Source organism: Embiotoca jacksoni, unplaced genomic scaffold, assembly GCF_022577435.1.
Source record: "Embiotoca jacksoni isolate LCO1_2020_lvr unplaced genomic scaffold, fEmbJac1.0.p SCAF_57, whole genome shotgun sequence".
Lineage (NCBI taxonomy): Eukaryota > Metazoa > Chordata > Actinopteri > Embiotocidae > Embiotoca > Embiotoca jacksoni.
Window position 1 is genome coordinate 407242 of NW_027185411.1, and position 27557 is coordinate 434798.

The 27557-nt window shown below is 42.5% G+C and overlaps 1 protein-coding gene across 4 annotated transcripts; it reads right to left on the reverse strand.

Annotated features, from left to right (window-relative positions):
- Window positions 1–1579: 1579 nt before the first annotated feature.
- On the reverse strand, window positions 1580–24551 carry LOC138212544 (serine palmitoyltransferase 2-like). 4 transcript variants are annotated; one of them, XM_069172970.1, is made up of 12 exons: window positions 24144–24546; window positions 21019–21213; window positions 19929–20083; window positions 17892–18040; window positions 15632–15756; window positions 14856–14949; window positions 13812–13917; window positions 12818–13037; window positions 11528–11654; window positions 9521–9656; window positions 7713–7842; window positions 1580–5347 (listed from the first exon to the last, which is right to left on the reverse strand). In XM_069172970.1, the coding sequence occupies exons 1-12, from the start codon at window positions 24303–24305 to the stop codon at window positions 5228–5230; spliced, it is 1719 nt and encodes a 572-aa protein (XP_069029071.1). In that variant the 5' UTR covers window positions 24306–24546; the 3' UTR covers window positions 1580–5227. The 4 variants fall into 4 exon arrangements, with proteins under 4 accessions (XP_069029071.1, XP_069029070.1, XP_069029069.1 ...); XM_069172969.1 differs by having other exon boundaries at window positions 24114–24546; XM_069172968.1 differs by lacking the exons at window positions 1580–5347; window positions 7713–7842; window positions 9521–9656; ... (2 more) ...; window positions 13812–13917; window positions 14856–14949 and having other exon boundaries at window positions 15730–18040; window positions 24144–24551.
- Window positions 24552–27557: the final 3006 nt, after the last annotated feature.

The window sequence follows — 27557 nt, forward strand, 5'->3', positions numbered from 1 at the left end:
GCTCACGTGCGAGGAGTCTGTGGAGCAAAAACAAGCGGCAGCTAAATATAAATCTCTTTTTATATCAAGGGGTTACAATAACGTACATTAGTTATAGTGTAAGTAACATCCCATAATGCCACTGAAGATAGTGCAGGAGGACATCTCTGCGTCTCTACATGTCGTCCCGATGGTGGACGTCTCGCCTTGGACGGCTTGAGGTGGTGCAGCTTCAACCTCCTCCATCACCAGAGGCGCCGCGATGACCTCAAAGAGCTGCAGCATCAACATGAAATGGCTCCTTTCTTGAGTGCAGTTAAACCATCTCAGAAAGGTGCCGTGATAATTACAGGAAGCCCTTTGAAGCAGCGCGTTATTGAAGTTCGTTTACATCGAGCTGTCAGAAATCAAGATGTTACAAAAGTTTTTTTTTGCTTGGTCGAGGAAAAAACGTGACCGTCCTGTTGCTGCCCTGCCGAGGCCAACACTCACCGAAGGGCCTTAACTGGACTTAACTTTGCTTATTGTTCCATGTTAACAGTAAAGTTCAAGGATTTTAGTAACTCGTAAAGCTGCTCTTGAAAAAAACAAAAACCCAACACATTAAAAGCAAAAGCTTAAAACCCACGTGTTATTTGGCAAAAATACAAACTTGATAGATTCAGATGTTTCCTTTGTTGTTTTTTTCCACCATGATCTTTTTGGCCTCTGAATGGACCGTCTTTGCTGATGTGCACAGCTGGATCATTTCAAACTGCTTAGTCAAATCAGGACATGCAACATCTCACAGAGGCCTTTTATTGCTTGACATTTTTATTGCAGTAGAGTAATAAATCTAAGTTTGACTCTCTCATGACATGAGATTGCAAATTCTTTTTGTGGACTGTCTCAAACTAATTGCTATTAACAGACCCGGATTCAAAGAAAAACACAAAACACCTGCTGTGGATGTCAAACGTTACATTAATATTATGTTTTAGGTTTCTGAAACCAACTCAGAGTTCGACTACGTTCAGACTGCAGGAAAATCCGATAATTTTCTCGGATCAGATCCTTGGGACAGACCGTCCATCCTGTCAACAGATCGGATTTGGTTTGTCCAGACGTCACCACCAAATACACCTGCTGACAAAGCGTGCAGTCATCGGTCAGTTATATCAGCTTCACGGTCTCATCCCGTCAGCACCGTGTGCAGAAGATTATGAAACAGAAGTCTTTCCAGTGAACGGATCAACCTTGAAGAGAAAAAAGCGGTTTCTAATTTACGGCCTGGGTCTCTGACCTTTGACCTCTTCACGTCAACACACAATGGCACACGTTCCCTCGCCCGGATCTGGTCACATCTGACAAAAAAAAGATACCGTTTAACACAGACAGGAAGTCGCCAACGTTCCTAAACGAAAGTCTTCAGTGACAGATCGATGAAATGAAATGATTATAAATAGATAATTAACATATGAACGATGATAAAACCAACTTCAGTTACTTTCCCAGGACACTTGGCCTGAATGGTGGACAGAGACAAGAAGCGAAGACAGTGTGCAGGTTAAAGGTTGTGCACAAATTATATAATTAAAAAGGAGTCTTAACAAAACTGAAGTCAATTCCAAAGAGCTTTATTTTTTATTGTTTTAATGACCTACTGATATGACAGGGGTGACACTTATTAATATTCTGCTGATATGTTGCAAATAGTGCATTTTATTTCTACGATCAAATGCATGGCAATTAGTCAACATGGACAACACACCCAGTGCTAATTATAATTACTGTTGAGGACAATGTCGTAAAAGAGGTCAAAGGTAAACAATCCGAGTTATGACACTTTATCATCGTCGCGATTCTTAGAAAAAAACGTTTTCTTCAAAGGCACTACTGTATATCAGAAAATAATCATCTGACGTGTGGTCGCTTGCACGCACTCCAACTTCCCAGGTTACTCCATGATAAACAAAATATGAATTATGAACAGCTCATTTTTAAGAGAAACAATATAAACTTTGTACAAAATAGTCGGAGCATTTCTTGCCGTCTGACAGCAACAAAGGCGTGAAGGTTGTTCTGCTTTTGTGTGTCTCTCAAAAACAAAGTGGATTTGTGTTTATCGTTAATTTACATTATATTCAGAGCTGCATCATTAAGACATCGGGCCGTAAGGTTTCGTTTTTTTTACATCGTTATACTTTGATATTAAAATATGTTCTAAATGCCTGCTTAGAGGATAATTGAATGACTTTCCTCTGTGCACACGTAAACATACATAAACAAAAACAAACATTCTGCCTGTGTATTGTAACAAAGCTTTCAGCTCGTGGACAATCATATGTGATCCAAGTTTCAGGGTTTTCTACAGAAAAGACATCAAAACAGGGATTTCCCATTTACAGTAACAGAGAAACATTAATATGAAAAGAAAAACCAATCTCCCTCAATCCCAGACAGAGCTGTTCACTTCAAAGTCACGTCGAGCGGAACATGTTGGAGCACCGCTAGCTGCGGTGCGGAGCAGCTTCCACGATGAACGACTCGCTGTGCATGCATTAGTGTGAAGACCGAGGGGTTATACAATACTTGTCTGTGTGCATACATGCAAGTATTAACCAATGCAGGTGGGATTTGTAGCTTGCTTTCTTTCTTTCTTTCTTTTTCTAGCTGCCTTCATTAAGGAGTGTTGTTGTCCCAAAGCTCAGTAGCACAACGTAGAAAAGAGAAAACCCAGAGTTCAAAAGGCAGGTGTGGGTGTGGAGGGACACAAAACGGGCAACGCACACGCTCGCACAGATTAAAGTCGTTAACGACTTCTGTGACGGCACGACGACAGCACTTTGTTTTACCAGGCGACGTTATCAGACACGAAGCAACGAGGTTATTACTAATAACCAAGCAGAGAGAGGAAGAGGAGAAGATGAAGGACGTGACAAACGGCGCTGAATCACACACGGACGAGTTCAGCTGGAATAATTCAGACGTTCGAGGATGTAAAAACGCGTTAAACTGCGCTGACGCTGGAACCCGGTGGAGGTTCGGAGCGGAACAACGCTTCGACGAGTTGGTCCCCGTTTTGTTTGCGGATGAACGCGTACAAACACGCAAACGCGCACAAGCACACGCAAGCACACGCGTGACCTCCTGACTCACAGGCTGACATGATCTTCAGGCCGTTCGACTGATTGAAAGCTGCTCCAACAAAGTTCAGCGGAGAAGAAGACGGATCACGAACAAACACGGATGTAAATAATGCACAATTAGAAATATATACAAAACCAAAATAAAATTAAAAATCAACTTTTGTATTGTGAGGAAGAAAAATGGCTCAAGCAGAGAGACGCTGTATCCTGGTGGGGAAACATACAATCACATGATGGACACCAGTGACGTGGAACAGCAGTGTGAAGACCGACGTGGAACTGACGTTTAAGGGATAAAACTCCCCGTTCAAGTTTTAATTAACATTTCTTTCTATTCTTCCAACAGCAGCATTCGACTACTAATTTGAATTAAACCTGAATTGAAAAGTGGGATTTTTACTGGTGGATTTATTTGAGCTATAATTCAGCTGTATATTTAAGTTAAAATACAAAAACAGGATAATTAGATGTACTGCGATTAAAGCACCGACAGAATGAAATTGCAAATTGCAATTAAATGTTTGGAAGATGAATTCGATGTTGATTTGTGAGACAAAAAAAAAAAGTGGCTTCATTCTTCCATCGAGAGCAGATACAGATATATTTAAACACATATCAGCCTATGATTGTTGGATGAGGTCAAGTTACTCTTCCACACGTATATCAGGAATAATCCTACTCAGTTCTACTTCTATGCGTTTCCATTTTGGCACTGTTGTACTGACCCGAAGAGGAAAACAAGTTCTCAAGCATCACTTTCATACACTTTTTTCAAGGCTCGTATGAAGTACAACATAATGCGAAGTAATGTAGCTTACTATAGCCGGCATTAGACATTTAACTTATCACTTCACTGGCCCCAAACACAAGAAAAAGGTCAACATTTTGGAAAGTTTTCTTTTCTCTTCTTTGTTTTGCCGCTGAACTTTAGATGAGAAGATTGAAACGACCCTCATGCTGAATATGAAGCAGGAGTTAGCAGGCGGTTAGCTCAGCTGAAAGACTGGAAGCTGGAGGAACCCTTTTTACATTTCGGTACCCAACAGGTGGATTCTTGTTTGTTTAATGACTTTAAGAGGAGAAATGTAAAAAGGTTGTTTTGTGGTTTTATGGGGAGTTACAGGCTAATTGCCTTCCGACTCCTGCTTCATACGTGTTTCATATACAGACACGAGAGTGGTATTGATCTGGTCGGTTGTACCTCGGATCCCTTTTTGGCACATTTGTACTGACCCGGCGCTGGTGTCAGTCCGGGCAATTCAAGCCAAGCTAATTGCCTGCAGGCTCTGGCTTCAGATTTCTCATACAGACATGAAAGTGTTTCTGATCTTCTCATCTACATCTCTGCAAAAAAAAAAAAAAAAAAAAGAAAAGAAAGGGAATGAGGTTATTTCCCAAGGTTTCAAGTTCACATGTAAAAAAACAACCTTGACTCCATGTGAGGGAAGGAGGCGTGCAATCAACTCTGAACTGCTGTTTTTATAACCGGTTTATACGAGCTACGTATGGAAGGAAAGAATAATGTGAGCATCGACGAGCATTATGACCTCTAAGTGTCCTTCGGAGAGCCTTTCAGAGGAGTCTTTGTATGACAGCCTGCCAGCAAACAGGCTAACGGGGTTGGAAACTGCTGACTGTGCAAACAATGGAACATCAAGTGCTTTCTGCTTATGGCCATAATGACTGATGTGAAAAGGACTGGATGGAAGAACTTGTTGGTTAAAAGTCAAACTTTACCGCGTTAAAGTCACCTCACATCCGTGTTATGAAAAAAAACAACAACAACCTGTCAGCAGCTCATAACGTCGGACATATTTGCAGAACTGACTGCGACATACAATCACGTGAAAAAAAAAATACACAGGAAAAAGCAGAGGTGCTATTTTCAGTGTGTGTTCACATGTGTGTTTACGTAAGGCAGAGTAGAACCAGATGATAGCTGGAAGTGTTTTCCTTTTTGTTGGGGGGGGGGGGGGGTACGTTATCATGGCAAGCGAGTGACGAGGGGGACACGTAAGCACGTCTCGGTCCTGCTGGAAGACTCGTGATCCGTCTCGACCGCTCCCGCGTTTGTCCGGGGTGGATCTGGTTCGTGACACTTCAGCCGACGAGCGTCTCAATCAGTCGTCAATGTCCTCGTACACGTTGTCGTCGAAGGGCCGCACCGGCGTCGGCTGTATTCGGTGACGGGAGTACTTGAGCTGAAGAAGGTCTCCTACCTCGCTGATGACGCTCAGCGCCTGCGGAGACATTTATATCAGGGAAAAAAGCTGTCAGGATGAAGGGCAATATGCGGCTGCGGCAAATCTAAATTCAGATTTTCATGGAAATAAAAACACACCAGTCTTCGTAAGATTAAATCACAAACCCGGGCCGAAACGGAGAAAAAACACTGAGGTGATCTGTCACATTTTTCATTCCTACATCTTGTTAAAGCAAAGAAGGTCATGAGTTCATACAGATGTGTCTTCCTAACAGCAGCGAGTTTTCCTCCACCCGTCCATCTCTCATCTACACCGGCTTCATCCTGAACAGGGTCGGAGACACAGACTGAATATAAAAGTGTTCATAGCGTCCGACTCAGAAAAATGGTTCTGATCCAGAAGTGTCTTCAGCTGCAATACCAGCGAGTGCCACTAGAGGTCGGCTCCAAAAAGCCTCCGGCTCCATAGACTCCCATTCAACTTCTCTCATCAAATCCAAAGTGAATAAAATGTGTCCATCAGTTATCTCGGTGTTGTTAGCTAAAGTCACTCCTTCTTCTTAGTTTTCTGGAGGTCCATCTGAAAATAATCCCTCATTCATTAGAAAAGAAGATTCAAGAAGACCTGTTTTTGGGGGCGTGTCTGTTTGATTGACAGGCCTGCGGTGCAGTCAGGTTACAGCTATCGGTGGGCGGGACGTAGTATCGTCCAAATATGGTCACGTCCCGCTCCGAACTAGCCAAACGGCGCCGGCCGAAATCTGAACTCGGCTTCATAACGGACGTTGACAAACCAACAGGTGATGTCACTGCTGGCTGCCTCATGTACACGATCCATCAGACAAACAACCGTTCACGCTCACATTACAGCCAACGTGGGATCTACAACCAAACCGACACGCAGACGAAGCCGGAGTCAAAGTGACTGCAGATCACTGAAGACTGAACGTCTGCTGAAGGCTGCCGAACTCATGTGGTCGGTGGAACGGGGATACTGATCCCAACAGAAGGAGCTCCATTCGTTCCTGTGTGTGTGTGTGTGTGTGTGTGTGTGTGTGTGTGTGTGTGTGTGTGTGTGTGTGTGTGTGTGTGTGTGTGTGACGAGCTCACCAGCGGATAAAAGAAACACACAAATCAACATGACACTTCAAAGCCTGAGAGAGTGATACGGAGAGGAAAGCTAACGGAGAGACATTTGAACATCATGACAGATAAAAGCTCCACAACGCTCCCACTCCTCGTCTGCTGCTGATTTACTTCCATTTCTTTTTCTTTTTTTTTTATGCTGAAGAAGAGAAACAGGAGTGGATGACACGGCGGTCTGTATCTACACCAACTGAACCGCCTGAATGAAACGGGAAACCTCCACGAGAGACGATTTAATCTACTTTGAGTTAAAAGAAAGAAGAAAAAGGACGGGAGGAGGTTTGAGACGGGAAGTGGAGGAGCGGGTCAATGAAAACCGACAGGATGGGCGGAGCCGGACGGTTGGAGGGCAGGTCGCCGCCGTGTCTCCTGCTGCTCCGCCGGTCCCAGAGCGACAGCAGGGATGTGAGGATGTCAGCCGCCGAGCCGGGAGTTGACTCAGCAGGTCTGAAGGGACTTCATCAGAGGTCACGACAGGTCTTACCGACGTCCCGCCAATCACAAGACAGCGTCTGCACCCGCTGGACGTCCCCGCTTCCCTTTAATGTCTCCCGGCTTCCATTCAAACAGGTCAAAGGTCATTACGGTGCTTTGGAACAGGAAGCCCGAACTTTACAGAGACTAACTTAAAAAATAATTTAAAAAAAAGACATCAGCCCGGTCAGGAACCAGAATATTATCATTTGAACACTTCTGCTCTTTTGTTGGACTCCTGCTAGCTAACAAGCTACATGCTGGAAGACTGACAAAAAACTTGATGTGTGCACGAGTCCAGTAATTAGCCGGAGCTGCCGGGAACTATAACTCAGGAGAAGTGACACAGCTGAGTTCAGCCGGGCTTGAGACTAACAAGTCGGACTAATTAGAGGAAGTCTAACAACCAGGAGAGTTTTCAACTGAATACAAATGATTCCAGCCGGACTTCTTCTGCTGCGTGGCAGCGAGATGTGACTCCACAACACCAGTCAACAGCAATATCAAAATATACTTTTATACTGCAGCTATCGGTGCTGCAATATAAAAATCATGTTTTGGAGATGTGTAAAAAAGAGAAAAGCTGCAGGTGGATCCTGTGGAAGATTGTGAAATCTCTTTCATTCAAATATTCAGTCCTTCTTCTCTCAGTATGTTCTCATCATTTTCTGAATCAATGTTAAAGAGACATTTTTAACTTTCTCTTCTTTCTAACAACATGATTATTATTTTGGATTATTATTATTATTATTATTATTGTATTAATATTAATGATTATTTACCCCGTCCAACATTTCCTTCGAGTGCGCGGCGGAGATGCAGAAACGCGCCCGCGACTCGATGATGGGCGTCGCCGGGAAACCAACCACCACCACGCCGATGTTCCTCTTCAGCATCTCCCTACCGAACGCTCTGCATGGACACGAGGAGACACAGAGGACACGAGGAGACGCAGAGGACACGAGGAGACGCAGAGGACACGAGGAAACACGAGGAGACGCAGAAGACACGAGGAAACACGAGGAGACGCAGAAGACAGGAGGAAACATGAGGAGACGCAGAAGACAGGAGGAAACATGAGGAGACGCAGAGGAAACACGAGGAGACGCAGAAGACAGGAGGAAACACGAGGAGACGCAGAGGAAACACGAGGAGACGCAGAAGACAGGAGGAAACACGAGGAGACGCAGAAGACAGGAGGAAACACGAGGAGACGCAGAAGACAGGAGGAAACACGAGGAGACGCAGAGGACAGGAGGAAACACGAGGAGACACAGAAGACAGGAGGAAACACGAGGAGACGCAGAAGACAGGAGGAAACACGAGGAGACGCAGAAGACAGGAGGAAACATGAGGAGATGCAGAGGACACGAGGAGACATGAGGAGACACAGAGGACATGATGTGAGGGCACAGTGCAGATTTCATCAAGACAGAAGGAGAAAAAAAAAAAAGGATCCGTACATCCAAGAACAAAAGAGAAACGGGAGGTTGAGGATGTCATGAGTGATGGCCGTGTGCCGTTTGGACCAGTAACATCTTTTTAAAGCAGTCTTTTAGGCATGAAGGGTATTTTCAAATTTGATGTTGTGTTTTTAGTGTGCAGAACTCTCTAAACAATGACAATCACATACAGGTCAGTAAAAAGGAAAAAAAAATAAGTGAAAAAAGCTAAATAAAAAAAATATATATATTTATAATACAAATTTTAATACACATTCAAAAAGAAACCAAAACAAACAAATAGTAATGTAAAATCATTTTCATGTTTTTGTTTTAAATTGTTTTTCTTCCTTTGGTTTAGGGTGGGGTTGATGTCACTTGCCAGTTGTGAACAAACGTAGTTAATGAGCTTGATTGTTTACAGGCACATTTATCTGTCCTGTTGTTTGACCAATTATCTTCTGACATCTGACTGAGCTCGTTATCTACTCAGTGCAAGATTACGTGGCTTTCTCTGATTGGACGAATACGGTGGTACGTGTACATCCTCATAAACAAAACAAAACAAAACAAAACAAAATCTTGACTGAAGGGGCACTTTGGAGCTTTTTACCTACTCCATCTCCATGGCAACTGAGAAACCATTTACTGAGGACGAGCGGGAAATATAGTTCAGGAAAAAGCTAGTAGGAGGGTCTTATTGGAGGATTTTATTTTTGTGAACATCACGCTCACTAATTAAAAGAAAGAGCAACTGTAAGACTTGTATAGAGGATGGAAGTCTTACGAGACATTTTTATCAGGACAAAATATAAAGACTGGACATTTTCCTTTTGGAAATAGTTTCCTAGATTTCGTGTACATTTAAAAAAAAAAAAACATTTTTTCAAAAATAAACATGAATCCTTTTTTTTTATTATTGTTTTCCATTAAAAGTATCAGCATTTATGAAAAAAGATGAAACTGGCCTCTTTGGAGATAAAAACATAGTGTAACTTAAAAGTAGTTATTTTATTGCAATTACAACTAAATCACTCAAGATTTTGTCATTAAACCTCAAAAGCTGATATTTAATCATCTAATTCATCACGTCGTGGTTAGAGGTTAACATCTACAACCATCGGTCGGGTGCGGCGTCGGCGTCTCACCCTATCTTGGCGGGCATGTAGACCATCATGGGTACGACGGGAGAGTCGTTGTTGCCGTAGATGATGAAGCCCATTTCTCGAAGCCTCTCCCGGAAATAAACCGTGTTCTCCGCCAGCTGCCGCACTCGCTCACAGCCTGCGATGATGAAAAGAGGTTCAGAAACAGCAGCTGACAGCGACGTTAACCACACATGTTCTCGGGTCATGCATATTTAATGAGCACCCGGGTTGGGCTGTGTGCGGACTACTTTTTACTGGGTCACTTAAATAAGAGTATGTTACACGTACATTATATCACATGCTGATGTGTCATCATCGATTAATACATGTGGTTAAGTATACAAGTGCATTATACATCCTTCACCTCCTCTCAGACGAATTTTCTGCTCAAAGTTAAAAGAGAGATGCTGAAAACAAAACAAAAAAAACCCACTGCGTTTCAACAACAATCTATTTGAACTGTCAGAGCAGAACAGACTGCTCTCCTACTCAGGTGTGTTCATTCTTTATGGATGTTGAAACACAAAGGAAATTATTCAGCCCTGGATTGATGACGCTTTAAAAAGATGAAAAAGATGGAAAGAAGGCGGCTGACAAGCAGCTGAAGACGACAATGTTCATGAGATGAAGGAACGTCTGTTGCAGCACCGCGGTGAGATCATGTTTTTACTTTCTCTCTGGTGGTTTTTTTTACTTCTCCCAAAGGATATCAGGAGATTCGCTTGTTTTTGAAAAGCTCTTTTTGCATTGAACACCAGATGAGTATTTTCACTAATGTAGGTCCAACGGTCTCACAGAGAACTGATCCACACAGAATAAAACTTATCAGGACTGCCTTTGTAACAGTAGACCCAAATGTCATGCTTTAATTTCACAACCGTTCACAATAAGCCGTAAAGCTTTTACTCCGTGTACAATACAATACTTTAATTAAATCTGTTTTACAACTTTACAGGACCTCAGTGCTTCTTTCCAGGCTGCTTGAAGCCCACAAGGAGTTACAACCAATTTGTTATGTGCAGGTTGGAGATGTCTACAGTTTGGAGGTCAGGTTTAGCAGTGAACAGTGAAGGAGATGGAGCCTTGGAGGTCCAACTCCAAATGCACAAGAATAATAAAAGGCAGATTAAAAACTCTCAGAGGACCATAAAGGACATCTTGATACTCTTTGAAACAGGGTTACTACAGTATTTTGGTGTATCTTCTACTCTCCTCTTTGCAGAACAAGTGGTTGAAGAACAGACTCCTGACTGTCGTTGAGCCTGTCCTCCCTTATACTAGTGTGCGCTGACACCTAGTGGCTGATGGTGAGAATTACAGCGGCTGATTTTGGCATGAAATAAGTCCTGTACAAACCGATTAGGGTGAATGTTCCCTCTAACTCTATTTTCACCTATAAAAATGTTTAAAACGATCATCTTGAGGATTTTTATTTAAATAATCTAAAAAAAAAATCTCCGTTGTCCACTGATCATTCAGTGACAGAAGTAACGCAACAAGAGCTCCTCTTCAACTCTAACTGTCAACTGACTGACATCACGCAGGTGAAACTGTCTGGATATCTGGAGAGTGAAGTCTTCAAACACAGCTGCAATTACCGCTTCCCACCATAGGTGCCCTTAAAGGAAACTAAAAGAGATTTTCCAGATTGTGACTTTAAGTTGTCAGTTCCTTCATCCATCTGCAGAGGAAAATGTCTGACCTTACCACAAGCTGCTCCTTTTACATGTTCCAACACCTTATAAAAGAAGCATTTGATGGGGAAGGTGTTGTACTTTTGGTTGGGATGTGTAGACACCAAAAGGACGGCAGTGAATCAGTGTGGCTGAGTTCAAGCACAGATTCCTGCCGTCACTCTGCATCCTGGTGAACATCGCGTCACAATCAGTGAAGGCCTTCAGGGCCAAGTTACCGATGCTTCAATAAGAAAACATTTTTATACGTCATGAAAATGTAAAACAAAAACGAAAGAAAAAAAACACATCGTCGCCCCAACTCTGCGCTTACCTATCGTTGTGCCGTCCTCTCCCATAATGCACTTCATAGAAGTGATGATTTGCTCCACCACAGGAGGAGACATGGAGGTGGCGTAAACGGCGCTGTGGGAATGGGAGCGCAGGTACTCGATGAGCTCCTGAACCGGCAGATACACGGGAGAGGTGAGTACACATGCAGCGTCACATCAGGCATGAAGATCTACTGTTTGTTTTAATGACAGCCACAGCATGCAAGGCAGAAGCCGCAGCTGCATTAAAATCATGAACAGTTGGTCAAAAATAATTAAAACAGATACCTACAATCAATTTTAAACACAATATTACACCAGTAAATCTGACAAAAGTATATTTGTAATAAATATGACTGAAGCGTAATGCTCAGCAAACTAGAAAAGCTAAATCCAATCCAGTAAACTGAGACATCCAGGTCATCAACTTGAGCTGCTGTACATCCTGTGATTAGATGACACATTTCTGGACCAGTGATTCATAGCTTTCTTTCTAAGACTCCTTTTTGTTTTGTTTAAGGTGTCACTATTTCATGATGAACTGATGAGAAACAAGAAGTTGTTTGGATAAGTGCTGATGGTGAGTCATATAATACACGAGGAATTCACAGCCAGGCTGTAAATCCACATTGTTCTGATGAGACACATGTCACTGTAAACTCTGATCTCAAAGAGATAAAATGCTCCAAATCATTCTGGGTAAAATGTTCAGTCGGCTCTGGGCTGCTGAACTAAGAAACTGTCTGTGACTTGTGAGCTTCATTTGAACTAATGCTGCATTCAGAGAGTGGGGAAGTTGAGAGCGTTCACATGATGCGTTTGATCAGATAAAGTGACATTATCTTAACAAAGTAGAAGTGAGTTGAACGCTCTCTTGATCTACTGACACGATTTCTGTCACGTAGTCAGTGAGTAGCGAGACAAATATATGAGAGTAATTGCAAAGTATCGCTTATCGTCAAAATACCCTTCTCTAATTAATATAACCGAATATAACCATAATATAACTAACCATTAAGTGACTTAAATTTTGCAAGTGTATCTCCTTTCACCATTGATGTTGCCATGGCGATGACCTCAAACCTACTTCCTGGAGCTTAAAAAACAAAAAACAAAAACCCTTCTCGTCGGATATTCCCGGTCCGACAGGCGTTCAGGTGTATTTTCCCACTCTGAGGTCAGAACATTCCTACAGGAACGCAGAATTATTCTGCAGGCCAAAATTTAAAAAAAAAAAAAAAAAAATCCCAAAGGCAGAGCCCATAAAATATAGCCGGTCCTCTAATCCTCACCCGTTTCCCTGCGATGTATCCCCCCGCAGCACCGAAGCTCTTGGTAAAGGTGCCCATGATGACGTCCACATCGCAGGGGTCGAGGTCGAAGTAATCCACCACGCCTCGCCCCCGTGGACCCAGGGCCCCGATGCTGTGAGCCTCGTCGAGGTAAAGGTAGGCGCGGTACCGCTTCTTCAGGGCGATCACCTCCGGCAGCCGCACTATACTCCCCTCCATGCTGCAGGGAGGAAGCAGAGAGACACGGGGAGTTACAGGACACGCTGTTCTTTCATGAAAGCCTTTTTTGGTTGTTTTTTGGTGTAAGCTCAATGAGGAATGAACAGCTGTCTGTCAACACGGTTCACAACTACACCGACTTTATATGTTGCTTCAAATGTGCCATAAGAAGGTATGAAAACAACAGCGTGGGCCTGCACCTCGTAGCTGCAGATTACTACACAGTTGCAGGTTTTTGCAGCAGCCAGTCAGCCAGAAAAAAAAAGGTTTAGCCACCCGAGCACTGAATCAGCTGTCAACCGACGGTCCCGTCTCAGGACTGTTGATCCTGCTGAGCCTGATGGAACGAGCTGCTTCTGGAAACCTGGTTTTGCACATGCTCACTCTCATTTAATCTTTTTTCCTGATATCTGTTATCTATAAAACAAAACAACTAGTTTAAACAATCAGACTGCTTTGGAGTTGTTACATTTCATAAAGCTTAACCTGTTTTTCCTCAGCACAGAGTTTCGAACAGAAATCAGCTGACTTGGGATATTTGCCAGTTATACATATTTGATCAAACTGCTGCTTGTGCAATGTTGTACTCATAGGGAGTTGCCCACTTTAAAATCCTCATGATTTCCTTCCTAGATTCAGTGTCGTGCTTGAGGCCAACAAAACACAGCACAACTGGAAATGCTGCAAACACGCTAGTCTTTGTCTTTGCACTGGTAGCATAGAGCAGCTCAGAAGGGAAGAAGAGAAAGTGATGTACAGAAAGTGAATCAGATACCTGTAAATGCCCTCGACCACAATGAGGATCTTCTTCCAGGGTCTGTGAGTCCGGGGCTGCCCGTGAACTATGGCCTCTCTCAGCAGCTTCTCCAGGCTCTGCATATCTGACAGTTATTCAAAATGAAAGTTGTGGCAGCATACGCACACATGCAGTTTGTTGTCAGCTTCTTCAAAAGGAAAGTGAGGAACTTGCCTACAGTTTCAACACATCCTCAGACAGAGTGAGGCCAAAGTGCTGAATATTAACCATCATAGTGACTGAAATCATTCTTCTATCTATTCAGTTGTAGCTGAAACCATTAGCTGCTAATCACCCAGGTATTTTACTTTAACTTTTTTATTATTATTTTTCATTTAACTTTTACTTGACATTTTCTCTTTAGCGTTACAAAAAAAATGAGCCAGATAAATTACCCTTTAAATCTGGCACCTACAAATCCAACCAAGATAACAGATCATCTCTGTTATCCATGTAGCTGCAGCTTCAGTAAAGCCAGTGGAAAATGTTTTTTTGTTTTTTTACAACTAATTACACACACAAAGATTTTTACCTTATAACTCATGTATCCCATGGCTATTTTATTTTAAAAATATATGAATTGTATTGCATGAACATTATGTTCATCTTGAAAGAACATGTTTACAAAATGATGATAGATTTTAGATGAGAGATTTAATTTTTCAGCAGCAAACTTATATTTGGAAAAGCACAGATGGCACCAATAACATTACAAGTAAACCGAGAGATGAGCGAACATGTAAAATACCAGGACCATAACAACAAATCTGTGAAATGATCATTCATTTCATTAATTACCTCTTAGCTTTCCATCTTAAAATGTCCTCCGTAAATATAAATATCTGTCGCTTGGTTTTTATCTGAAGTATTAATATCTCAAGTGAGTAAATATCAATCAGACAATCAGAGCAACGACTGAAAATGAAGGCGACCACTTTAACTGAAACAGACTTAAGTGTGGACAGAAATAAATAAACAGCCCGATGTGTTATTTCCTGATAGGAGGACCCGTCTGGGACTCACTGTTGTGTTTGAAGACTCGGATGGTGGAGCCGGACAGTCGGGCTCCCAGGACCAGGGAGGCGTGGTTCAGTTCATCACTGACAATCAGGCATCCCTGCAGGACACCAGACCAAAGTTCATGATTAATAACTCAGATTTATCAGTTGTTTGGATAATCCGAGACAGAATTGCACCTGCACTTAAAAATCTGTTGAATACATGTTATTTAGCGGCTGCTAAGCGGGCAGAGCTTCATTTTATGTTTTTACACCGAGAACGCTGTTCGCTTTATATTAAACCCAATTGTTACTATACTACTTCTGATGACTTTTTTTTTTTTTTTAAACCAGCGAGTTTGCATCGCTTCACAAGAACAAAAAGCGTTCGGCAGTCTCCCACTCGCCACTCTCTCTTTTTACCTGCCAAACAACATCAGCAGCAACGTGACAAAACAGACGGCTCTGAACTCTTTGTTATGTTTTCACCACCGATCGCTTCAGCCAGCAGGAAGCGTTTCCTCCTGATACGAGCCGGAGGGAGGTTTTCTGGGCCTCTGTGCGTTCGGAGCTACCGGTGACCTGTGATAGCCCCACGTTATGCAATGTTTTTGTTATAGACTGTACTCAACACTTACACTAATAACAAGGCTGGGTATCAATTCACTTTGGCACTTATTTAATAGCAGACTAAGGAAAAAACAAAAAAACAAATCAGAAAGGGGATCAGGCTGGAAACAGATAAGAGACTGGGAAAAGAAACATGTGCATCCAGAAGAAATCACAGCTTGGCGGTCTCACCTTGCCAGCCAGAGCCGGTATGTTCATGGAGTTGGTTGCGAAGCCCATCCCGAATGCCATGGCCGACTCCACGCCCAGGAACTTAGCCACCAGCTTCTCCATCTCCTCGTGTCTGTCCAGGTTACCTGAGGTGCACACACAGGAAGTCACAATAAATAGATATCAATGAGATTTCAACAGTAATCTATTATTACAGAGACGGGTTGGAATCACTTTTACGTTCTTTCTTGCCAAGAGTTGGAAAAGACGAACAAAACACTCATATTCAAAGTTAACAAACACCAAAAGTGAGAGTAGGAATTTCCAAAAAAGCAAAAGAAACATATTTCCCCTGAAGATGAACTTCTCCTTCTGAAAGTACATCAATTATTTTTTTTAACAGCAAGTTTATGATAAAACTTCCATCAATCTCTCAGTCAGTCTGTCTCTCAGTGTTTATGGGTTATCTGCTGTAATGTATATTTAAGGCATCAACACAGTCTGGAGCACAAACTGCAGGCGTGGACATCCCAGTGTGGGCGGAGCTTCTCCGTAACAGTTCTACTTTATCAGGAAGACTCCGGCAGCCAGATGGCCTCCTTCACTTCCTTCATGGAGATCTGGATCTCGTCAGACGTGCTTCTTATCGATTCATCAAAAAACAAGAAAGTGGTATAAAATAAATAAACAAAAGATATTTAGTTTGATAAGATGGAGGACTAAAGGAAACAAAATATATGAACATTTAAGAAGCTGTAACAAAAGAAAGAAACCATTTCATTTTTAAAAATGACTAAAACTATTGATCATTTATCAAAATAGTTGGTCATTAATTTTAGTCAATCAACTAATTGATTAGTCGACTAATTGTTAATGGTCTACAGACCGTGTGTGTGAGTGTGTGTGTGTTGTGTGCGCGTTGTGTGTGCGCATGTGTGTGTGCTGTGCGTGTTGTGCGTGTGTTGTGTGTTGTGCGTGCGTGTTGTGTGTTTTGTGTGTTTTGTGGTGTGTGTGTTGTGCGTGTTGTGCGTGCTGTGCGTGTTGTGCGTGTTGTGCGCGTGTTGCGCGTGTTGTGTGTTTTGCGGTGTGTTGTGCGTGTGTTGTGCGTGTTGTGTGTTTTGTGGTGTGTTGTGCGTGTGTTGTGCGTGTTGTGTGTTGTGCGTGCGTGCTGTGTGTGTTGTGTTGTGTGTTTTGTGGTGTGTTGTGCGTGTGTTGTGCGTGTTGTGTGTTGTGCGTGCGTGCTGTGCGTGTGTTGTGCGCGTGCTGTGCGTGTGTTGTGCGTGTGTTGTGCGTGTGTTGTGTGCGTGCTGTGCGTGTGTTGTGTGCTGTGCGTGTTGTGTGTGTGTTGTGTGTGTTGTGCGTGTTGTGTTGTGCATGTGTTGTGTGTGTGTTGTGCGTGTTGTGCATGCTGTGTGTGTTGTGCGTGTTGTGTGTGTTGTGCGTGTTGTGTTGTGCATGTGTTGTGTGTGTGTTGTGCGTGTTGTGCATGCTGTGTTGTGTGTGTTGTGCGTGTTGTGTGTGTTGTGTGCGTGCTGTGCGTGTTGTGCGTGTTGTGCGCGTGTTGCGCGTGTTGTGTGTTTTGCGGTGTGTTGTGCGTGTTGTGCGTGTTGTGTGTTTTGTGGTGTGTTGTGCGTGTGTTGTGTGTGTGTTGTGCGTGTTGTGTTGTGCATGTGTTGTGTGTGTGTTGTGCGTGTTGTGTTGTGCATGTGTTGTGTGTGTGTTGTGTGTGTTGTGCATGTGTTGTGTGTGTGTTGTGCGTGTTGTGCATGCTGTGTGTGTTGTGCGTGTTGTGTGTGTTGTGCGTGTTGTGTTGTGCATGTTGTGTGTGTTGTGTGTGTTGTGCGTGTTGTGTTGTGCATGTTGTGTTGTGCGTGTGTGTTGTGTGTGTTGTGTGTGTTGTGCGTGTTGTGTTGTGCATGTTGTGTGTGTTGTGCGTGTTGTGTTGTGTGTGTTGTGCGTGTTGTGTTGTGCGTGTTGTGTTGTGCGTGTTGTGTTGTGTGTGTTGTGCGTGTTGTGTTGTGCGTGTTGTGTTGTGCGTGTGTGTTGTGTGTGTTGTGTGTGTTGTGCGTGTTGTGTTGTGCATGTTGTGTGTGTTGTGCGTGTTGTGTTGTGTGTGTTGTGCGTGTTGTGTTGTGCGTGTTGTGTTGTGCGTGTTGTGTTGTGTGTGTTGTGCGTGTTGTGTTGTGCGTGTTGTGTTGTGTGTGTTGTGCGTGTTGTGTTGTGCGTGTTGTGTTGTGTGTGTTGTGCGTGTTGTGTTGTGCGTGTTGTGTTGTGTTTGTACCGATCTCCTGCCTGGTGCTGGCGACTCCGACTCCGTACTTCCTGGTGACCTGAGCTGCAGCGTCAGCACAGCGACCGGTGTTCTCAGCGAAGCCCAGATAATTATAGGAACCCAAGTTAATGACGTCCTGCAGGACCCGCCCGGTGTACCTGGGGAAGACAAACAGACACAGGGAACCGTCGGAGGGAGGAGGCCGGTGATTTTGGAAGCGTATCGCTGTAATTAACATAAACGACACAGATAATTAAAAACCAGTGCGGCGAAAGGCCGGATAGCGTCAAAGCGCTCTTTGATTCTCCGGTCTGTCCGATCACCGTCCCTCTCAGCCCGTCGTCGTCTCATGATACGGTACCGGATATACAACGCGTGTAAAAACGACACGTGACACCCAAAAGGAAGAAAAGAAAAGAACATCCGTTGCCGCCGTCAGTCCCGACGGGAACTCGCTTCAGGTTCATCTGCTGTTTACAAAGAGACCGATTTGCATTTGAAACTGGCTGCAGACCGACGCTGATGAGATCCGGTTCTCTGGTGTTTACCGCGGAGACATCAGGAAGACAGACCTTCACACGCTGGCCTCTCTACGTGGGAGACTTCAGTATGATGCAGTTTACAAATATCCTGAACTATGATGTCATTCTATGTGAACTCGCTATTACCTGTACACAAGACACACAGGTGGACGGGGGGGGGGGGGGGGGGGGGGGGGGGGGGTATCTGAAATGTTATCAAAGCACAGTTAGAAATGATCTCAATATTTGTGACCAAACATCAGTATTACAACAATACTGTAGGAATGACTATTGACAAAATTAAATAATTATTTTTGGATAAATAATCATAATTAAGTGGTCAAAGACAACTTTGATCATTTCATGATTTTACGATGATATTTAGTCTGATCTCAGGATATCAGCACAACACCGATATATTTTACAGCTCAATGCTTCATTGCAGAAAGTCATTTATCAAACAATAATTCCAAAACATTTGCTGCTTAACCGAGAGGATTTTTTTTAGCATTTCTGTTTAACATCACACTTTTAATCTGAAATGAGCACTTCTGTACAGCATATACACAGATACTGATGTATCTGAAACAAGCTAATAGTAACCTGGATCAGTGGAGCTCTATTCTAAATGATCCCTATATGATCCCTTCAGTGACTAATAACGAAGGCAGGAACCACGATGTAAACTGAAACTAATGCTTGCTTGAGTATTAGCCAGTCCCTCCAGGAAATCACAATCTTCAGATTTCAATAATTAATTCAAATAAAGCAATTTCCACAATATGTGCAGGGCCTTGCAATTTTGCAATGATTTTTTTCTGCAAAAAGTTCACTATATTACAGCAGAAAGTAAAGCTTTTCAAACAAAACTCCCTTTATGAACAGAAATAGTTCCTCGTTTAGAGTCAGCGAGGCTCTTCTTCATCTCATCATCCAAACAAACCGCATTGTGGCTGACCGGAAAAAACTGGAACGCACTTGGTTTTTAATGGGAAATGCAGTCTTATGATGGGAATAAGGAATATATCAAACCAGCTTTAACACACTGCGCCTTGTTTTTGTGCAGACAGAAGGCCGATGTGTTGAATGAATATTATTTAAAGCTGACGTATTGTATATTTCAACCACAGATTGTTTTGTAAATCTACACCACTTATGAATCTTTTGTAACTTCAAGTTCAATAACTCATTTAAAAAAAAAAAAAGGTTTAAATATTTTTGTGATGTTGAGTTTGCTAATTATCATAGGAACAGATTACATATGACTCTTTATTAGGTAGTGTTAAAAAATGTTCACTAATTCCAGCAATTTTACTGCAAAAAAAAAAAAATCCACTTAAAACTAAATCGCAATTTTTTAGAAAAGCTGCCGCAAAAAAGTATTCATTTCTGATTGTAACAATCCCAAACAGCTGTGGAGGGACTGATTAGCTCTGGAGCTTCCTGTTGTGCCCCTGAATTCCTCGAGGTTAACTTGCAGATAACAATATTTACACACTTTGAGGAGAAGCTTTGTCTCACTCACTCAAAAGTCCAATTGTAGTCGTGGGTGGCCCGTTCCATCAGATCCATCTTGGCTCCCGGGACGCTGCATATGGGCCGGTTCCAGTTGTCTCGTATCCGCATGTAAAGGTTTCTGGTGTAGAAATTCTCAAAATCCTGGTAGAGTGGCACAAAGTCCTGCACATGGATGAACAGAGAGAGACGCACAATAAGAAATATACAGAGTAGCGCATGACCGGAGGGGAAGTGGATGGAGGACTTTCACTGGTCAGCATTAGTATTTGTTTTTACGGGTTATAAAACCAGGCAGCAACTTCAAAGAAATACCAGCAAAGAAATGAATCTGTAGAGTTAAAACCTTTAAAAAGGACATTTAAACACACAGAAGTCCTTTTCCTCGGTTCTTGGAGGAGACGTCCTCGGGGTGATTTAATGACTTCCCCACGTCTAGCCCACAAGCTTCCTTTCCTCAACGTAACTAAACACTTTCAACAATGGGCTGCACTATGAAACATTACGTAACACGCTGAAAACAATCTGAGTGGTAAGAGACACGCTCTGAATGTGCTCCATCACGGAGGAAAATGCAATCTTAAGTATGCACATCGCACTCTGCAGAGAAGAAGAATATTTCTGGCGGAGATGTCATGTTGGCGTCCTTTGCGCACATCCAGTTTGAAGTTATACTCCAATTGTTTGCGATATCAGAGCCTGAATTTGATGTGCTGGTGTTTGGAGTAGAAGCTCTGCGGTGTGCAAATATCACGGTGGTTCATTCTGAAACAACAAAGCTCATCTTTCCGTTTGTTGTCACCCACGGCAACCGTCCGGTCACCGGGCAACGGATTAGAGCTCGTCGTCCCACGTCGGATCCATTCAACACCTGAAACGGGTAACGTGTGTGAAGACCGCATGATGCATGCAAGTGCTTCAACTGCTGCCTTTATCAGCTGACTGTGTCCAAAGAGTCTCTGAGTGTGAAGAAAACACCAGCAGGATCGTTACTGAAGACAAACCTGCCTGTCTCGATGACTGTTGTCCACCTGTTCCTGCATTCATGGTGTTATTTTGATCTTTTCCTGCTTCCTTTAAAAGACTAAGTTCTCTCCTACCTTCTGCTCCTCCTTCTCTCTGGCGATGTGGCACCTCTCGATCTTCCAGTGGCGGAGGAAGTCTCGGAGGTAGCCGAAGATGGTGAGGATGCCGTAGCCCATGTAGGTGAGGACGGCCACCAGCATGGGCGTCTCTTCGAAGGACTCGATGAAGGGACGGCTGTACAGGCTGGCGTGGCGTGACGCTGCGTGGACCTGCGCAAAATGAGAAATCAGAAAATGTACGGAAACAACATGAATGATTTGGATGTTTAAAATCTAAATATGATGCAGGAAATATGCACTTATCTATGAAAAAAAAAAAAGCCCAATATCTTGTAATTATGGCTGTTTCATAATCATAATTAAACAAGGCTCAATCTGCAGCCTGCAGTGTAACTCACTCCGTGCATGTGCATCGGATGATTCAGAGCTTGGAATCATCAGGTTTGAACATTTCTTTACTATCAATGTAATTCATTGACTGTTGTCGGTTTCATACAACAGCACACAGCAAAAAGGAACTGCTAATGGCTAATTCGGCATATAAATCTTTTTAAAAATATAAACAAAAAGGTCACATGTTGCCACCCACAGTGCAACATGGGAGCTACGAGATTCGGATCTCATAACAAAAAGCAGCACGTCATTGCATATTAATGTCCCCTCTGGTACGGACCTCTGAAATATTGTGCTTATCTGTAGGCTGTTTCAAAACATCCTGCACACCGTTTGATTATTTAATATGTCAACAATCTTTCAGTCTTCGTGTAGCATTCATACAGACAATATAGGTTGCATACGGCATCCAGTGCATGCAACAATAAAGCATTCGGATTTAATAAATTACAAAAACTTTAACCAAGAGGTCTCAGTGAGGACATTGATAATACAGGTGCTTTTAATTGCACTATTTAAAATAAGGCCTGAATGCAAGAAAGATTTCAACATTTGTTCTCATTTTAAATGTCACTAATTGAAATTTAAATACCTCAATAAAGTATATTTTAGTCGCTCGGCACAAACCAAGTAACCGATGTGATACTTTGACGATGTTGAACAGAACACTTCCTTTACATTTATTCATTTTTAGCACATGTTGTACAAAGTGTTGAAAGAAAGGTCAAATCTGACACTCAGGATTCGATCCCACAACATCATGATTGCTTTGTTTATTGCAGTGATCTTTGTTTGGGGTGTAATGCGTTAACTCTCCTTATCATAAGTGTTCCTGAACACTTCTAAGTAATCAGTCAATCGACATCAAATTAACCAGAAACTATGTTGAGACACCGATGGAGGTTATAAAAGGCTATTTTCCATTATCCTTAATATCATTTTTATACACAAAAACTACTGATGGAGAGAATCATTCTTACATTAATTGATCATTTAAAAAGTCATTTTCAGCAGTATTGTTTGGCTGTTCCACAGTCCGACACAATGACCACCATCTCCATGTTTACAGGTCTCGTTAAGACCTTAAATGGAGGAAAGTGTCATGTTGTCTTTAGATAATCTTCTGTTATGCTTGGCTGAGGTTTGTGTAAGAGATTTCTTTGCAGGCAAATTGCAAGTGGGAGGGAGATAAGCCCACAGTGTTGGGTTCTGGTCCAGCTGTGCACTAACTATACAGAAGGAAAACATCGAGAGGAGAGATTTGCAAGCCAAATAAGGGACGGGCAGGCCGGGTTTTTTCTCTATCTCGATAAGCAGATGGACAGAAAGAGAAACAGGCATTGTGCAACTTGCTTCCCCATCGTGCTGGTCGCAGCACTCATGGCTAATAGGCACTACATGTGACCAGTCATGCTTCTCTCACTCTCAAATACCTTACAGAGTAGAAACACTGACATGTGCATGAACTCTGATCAGCTGAGCGTCGGTCACCAGGCGCTCGGTTTCTTACCAAGCCAGTGTAGCGGAAGGAACTCGCTGCGTTCTCGCCACCACAATGTCTACCGACGAGACAAGAAACAACACTCAACCTATTTCACTCAACAATCACAACTAGAATTGTTTTAGAGAGAAAAATAAAAAAATCTAAGACATATAACAACACTTTGTGTCACAACATATCTGTGAGTCTGAATGTGTGTGACTGCATCTGATCACAGAGTCAGAGGGGACCCGTTAATTGGGACAGTTACAGAGGGTGCACCCAAGGGTGGAAATTCCATTAGCCCCTTTGGAAAAACCTGTTTTCCCAGCGTGCATTTCGTCTCAGTGGACAGCTTGAAGTGAACAGGTGCACTGCTTCAGCGTCTCCTTGGTCACTAAACTCTTCGCAGTTTCAGTCTTGCTTGTGAGTGTTTGGAATTTTTTCAAACTTTTACTGCCACACATTTGAAACGGTGAGAAGACTGCAGTCGATACAGAACGAGGTGAAGCGAGTCCAAAACAGGGAACATTATAGTCGTGTTTGAAATAGGAAGGAGGAAGCCAAAACACCAGAGGAAGCACACTAATACAACAATCAATGAAGCATGCAACCCTGCAAAGTCCATTCTATCTGACAGGCAGAAGGATGTAAACTGTCCCAAGCTGCTGGACTGGTTCTGATGATATGTGCATTTAAAGTACTTCATAAATTGTTTGATCAAAGTCAGACACTTGGCCAAACGTCGTCTTAGAGTTGACACACTTACTATTCACTAACCAGGGTTACAATTCACTCACACCCGCCTTTATGTTAAACCACATCCCCCCTTCAAAACTGCTAAGGAGGCAGCGGACAGCAGCACGAAGCCTATTCAGAAAGTTTCGATTTTAAAGAGTGCACTTGCAGCTTGGTGCAAATATTATTCAGCCGAATTAAAGTCCGGGTCGTAATGACTGAAACGAGTAGTTTGATTCATCTTTAGAGGGAGTATGTAACGGAAGAAATGAACAAACACTCTTTAAACTAGACTATTTTTAATGGAGTTTGGCGTTTACTCTGCACAAGAGTGGGGAGGCTTCAGCACTCGATGACAGCAAATTGTCCGATTAGCAGCAGCCGGACTCGGTCAGCTGCCTTCGTGTCACATCCTAATAACACGGGAGTTAACGGAAATGTCAGCATCGCCCGGTTGTCCCGGGTCCCACACAGTAGACGCTTCCCCGGCTTCACCCACCTCTGCGCCCCGTCCCATCCCGGGCCTCACCTCCTCCTCGTCGGGGTGGCGGCGGTGGTGGTGGTGGTGGTGCTTGGGCTGCCGCTCATGGTGGAGGCTCTTCACCAAGCCGTTCCTCTCCGGTTTCAGTCCGTTCTTCACCCGCTGACACACATCCCCGTTGGCCGGTTTGGTCGCGGGGCTTTCAGTCATTGCTGGGCGGTTGTGGAGCGGCGGCGGTAACTCGCATGCAGGAACACGGAGGCTGCCTGCGGTGCAACGCGGTGACAGTATCCGAGCGGACAACGTTTACAAACACACGCTACAAACTATCGCACACGCTCACGTACACGTAGTACACACACACACACACACACACACACACGCGCGCAACGCACACACACACACGCGCGCAACGCACACACACACACACACACACACACACACACACACACACTGTGAAACCTGGAAATCCAGACGTTGAACACCGGAAATAAACGCCCCGTAAACCATCATATCGGTGCCGGCCGGAGGGGCGCGGCCACGTGCTGATAAAGTGGCGTCGTTTCAAGGACGTGAACTTGATTTTTCCACTAAAAGAGTTTATTAGGTGAAAAACAAACAAACAAACAAACAAAAAAAAAAACAATGTTGGCGGCATTTACAAGAGTCAGGAAGTAGACTAATGTAAAATAATAAAAAATAAAAATGAATCATCTCAAATTGAAAAGTTTGAAAATAATCACGCGTGAATTATTTTAGTGGAACAAATGCCGAAATATTTTGTTGAAAAAAAGAATATTGACATTTAAACTTATATTTGTTATATCAAACCAACTCGCGCAATCGCCCCTGTAATCTCAAGGAGCAATGATCCGTAACTATCTAATCTTTGGAAACTACATTACAAGTTATAAATATTTCAAAAATAAAGTCCGAATTTTCAAACCCTTTCTAAGCTGTGTTGTTTTGACAAATAAAATGAAATAAATATGTGTAATATCTTAAAAAAAGCAACACACTTTAGAAATAGCAGGAGAATTTTTTTTTAAAATAATAATACATTTGTGATTTTATTCACCTGAAATTATCAAGGAATTACAAGGTTGAAGATGATGAAAGGGCATCATTACATCTTGTAGAAGAAAGACTTGAAATTCTTAATATTTCAACATGAAGTTCCATTTTTAGAAAATCTCAATATGTTCTCGTTACAAATACAAGATTAAAAATAAGTCAATAGTATGAGTGGTTCTTTCACAAGTTAACAAAGTCTAGCACAAATACTTGAAGTCAAATACCTGTATTAAAATACACCAGAATATTAAGATCATTTCATATTCAAGGACACATCTTACTGTCATCTCTCGATGTTTTAGAAAAATACGAGTAAGAATAATTTTGTTTTGGTTTAAATTCTCAGCTGTGATATTTGCTTCAAATTAATTTTCTCTCCTTAAACACATCATTAAACATATAAAAGACATTACAAAACGTCTGAGCAGATATAGGCAATACTGGCAAAATGCTTAGAAGTCTGAACAGATCATCATCTTTCATAAATGCAGTGCCAGTGCAGCTGCGCCCCCTGGTGGTGGAAGGTGGTAGTGGCAGCGAAATGTTCACAGTGAAGCCATAAACCTCAATACAGAGAAGAATGGGCTGCTGTAGTTTTTTGGTGGACTGAAGACCTGAGGACTGATTGCTTCACATGGTAAAGATCTGCAACAGAACATACATGTTATAGCAATGAACATAATAATGATGATAGACAGGAATTTCCAAAGCATCCTTTGCAAATGGCAAACTCTTTTGGGCTTTAAATATTTATTTTATATATATATATATATTATTTATGGTCAAGTGAGGTGAAAAAAACAGGGCTGTGATTTGTGCGTAATTACGCTGAACTTTGGCCCTCAAATTTTAAAACTGTTGACTGGAAACTGGGAAGTTTAATTTGTTGTCATTTATCCAGACATTTATTTAGTTTGCAGCTCTGTGATAGTTTGAACTCATTGTGCAGCTCAGTCCTGAATGCAGATTGATGACTGCAAGCATGCGGCTTTAATTAAATGCTCATTATTGAAACTGAAGGTGTTTTCGCTCTCAATTGGTTATTTGTCCTTCTTCAACCTGTATTAATTGGACAAACATCAGACCACAGGTCTCACGTATTCTACAATGAACTATAGCCTACTCTGCAGCGCCTTACCTGATGCCATTATCAGCTTCACGTCACAGATGCCCAAGTTAATGATAATAGTAGATGCACATTATAAATGCTTTCTACGTGCAGTTAGGCTTCATCAAAAGCCAGCAGACAAATAATTCTACAAGGAATCTGAGTTTGCTCGAGAAACTGGTGTGTATGTGACGTCACAGCTTAAACTGTCAGACCTGTGGAACTGTGAAAACCGACAGAAGACAACTTCGCAAACGAGATCCCTCACAGGTAAGAGGTCAAAGACAAGCAAGCGCGATGCTGAACTGTGCACGACGGAGAATATTTGACCTAATCTCTGCAGACATACCGTGCCTTATGGGACGTGATGCGACATCTTGTGGAACTTATATTTCCTCCTCATCAACGAGTGAAGGCTTTGCTGCAAGCAACAAACCCCGCAGCAGCATTTCCTTCCAAGGTGAGGCATCTAACGTGGACGTGAGGATGGCACCTTGAAGGAGAGTTTAAAAGCTGGAGCGAGACTGTGGCCTGCAGCAGGAGGAAAACTGTCCATAATCTCTACAACACATACAGACGTTATGCTGCAGATGTCACTGTATTTACACGTTGTGATCAGTCGACATTTGGACACTTAAAATGTATGAATTTCATTTCTTTATACCAAAATGTCAAAGCAGAGGACATTTGTTTCAAGGAAGAAAACATATTCTATGAAGAGAAGTTTGTAGGTTTGCAATGAGAAAACAATATGCAGTTTAAATCCAAAAGTATTTGCACACAGTTTTTTCTTTTCTTTATTGTCCAAACGATTTCTACGATGTGTAGTGGTCATCTTGAACCTCTTCCACCCGGGAGGTCCCTGTATCAGGACCAGACTGTATCTGCTATAAAAACAGTTGGCTCCATATTTTGAAGCCTTCAGAGTGTCAGATTCCCTGAAAAGAGCACCTGGTGCTACCGGACCTAAAATGGATGGACTGTAGCGTTGTTGGGATTCGTTTCTGTTGCACCAGATTGTTTTCAGAGTTGCATTCGTGACTTTTTTGAGAATAACATCCGTGTCACTGACTCGTAATAATCAAAATCAGAATGAGAAGAACTTTATGGATCTCTGCAGGCAATTAAGGCTTGTTTACTCTGTACAGTTTTGATTTAGTGGAAATAAAAATGTCAAGCTTTGCTTAAGTATTTCAAATCTGTATGTTATATTTCACCCAAGTGTCTCTTATCCACGGAGCCTGAGGTTGTTTATTTTGTTCAGCTGTTACTGGCTGAAC

What these genes read in the sequence shown, in the direction of transcription:
- LOC138212544 (XM_069172967.1), bottom strand. Translation starts at nt 24,305, where the DNA reads ATGACTGAAAGCCCCGCGACCAAACCGGCCAACGGGGATGTGTGTCAG. An exon ending in GGATGGGACGGGGCGCAGAG is followed by an intron (nt 21,214 to 24,113) that starts GTGGGTGAAGCC and finishes CATTTTGCGCAG; the next exon opens with GTCCACGCAGCGTCACGCCA. An exon ending in GAGAGAAGGAGGAGCAGAAG is followed by an intron (nt 20,084 to 21,018) that starts GTAGGAGAGAAC and finishes ATCCATGTGCAG; the next exon opens with GACTTTGTGCCACTCTACCA.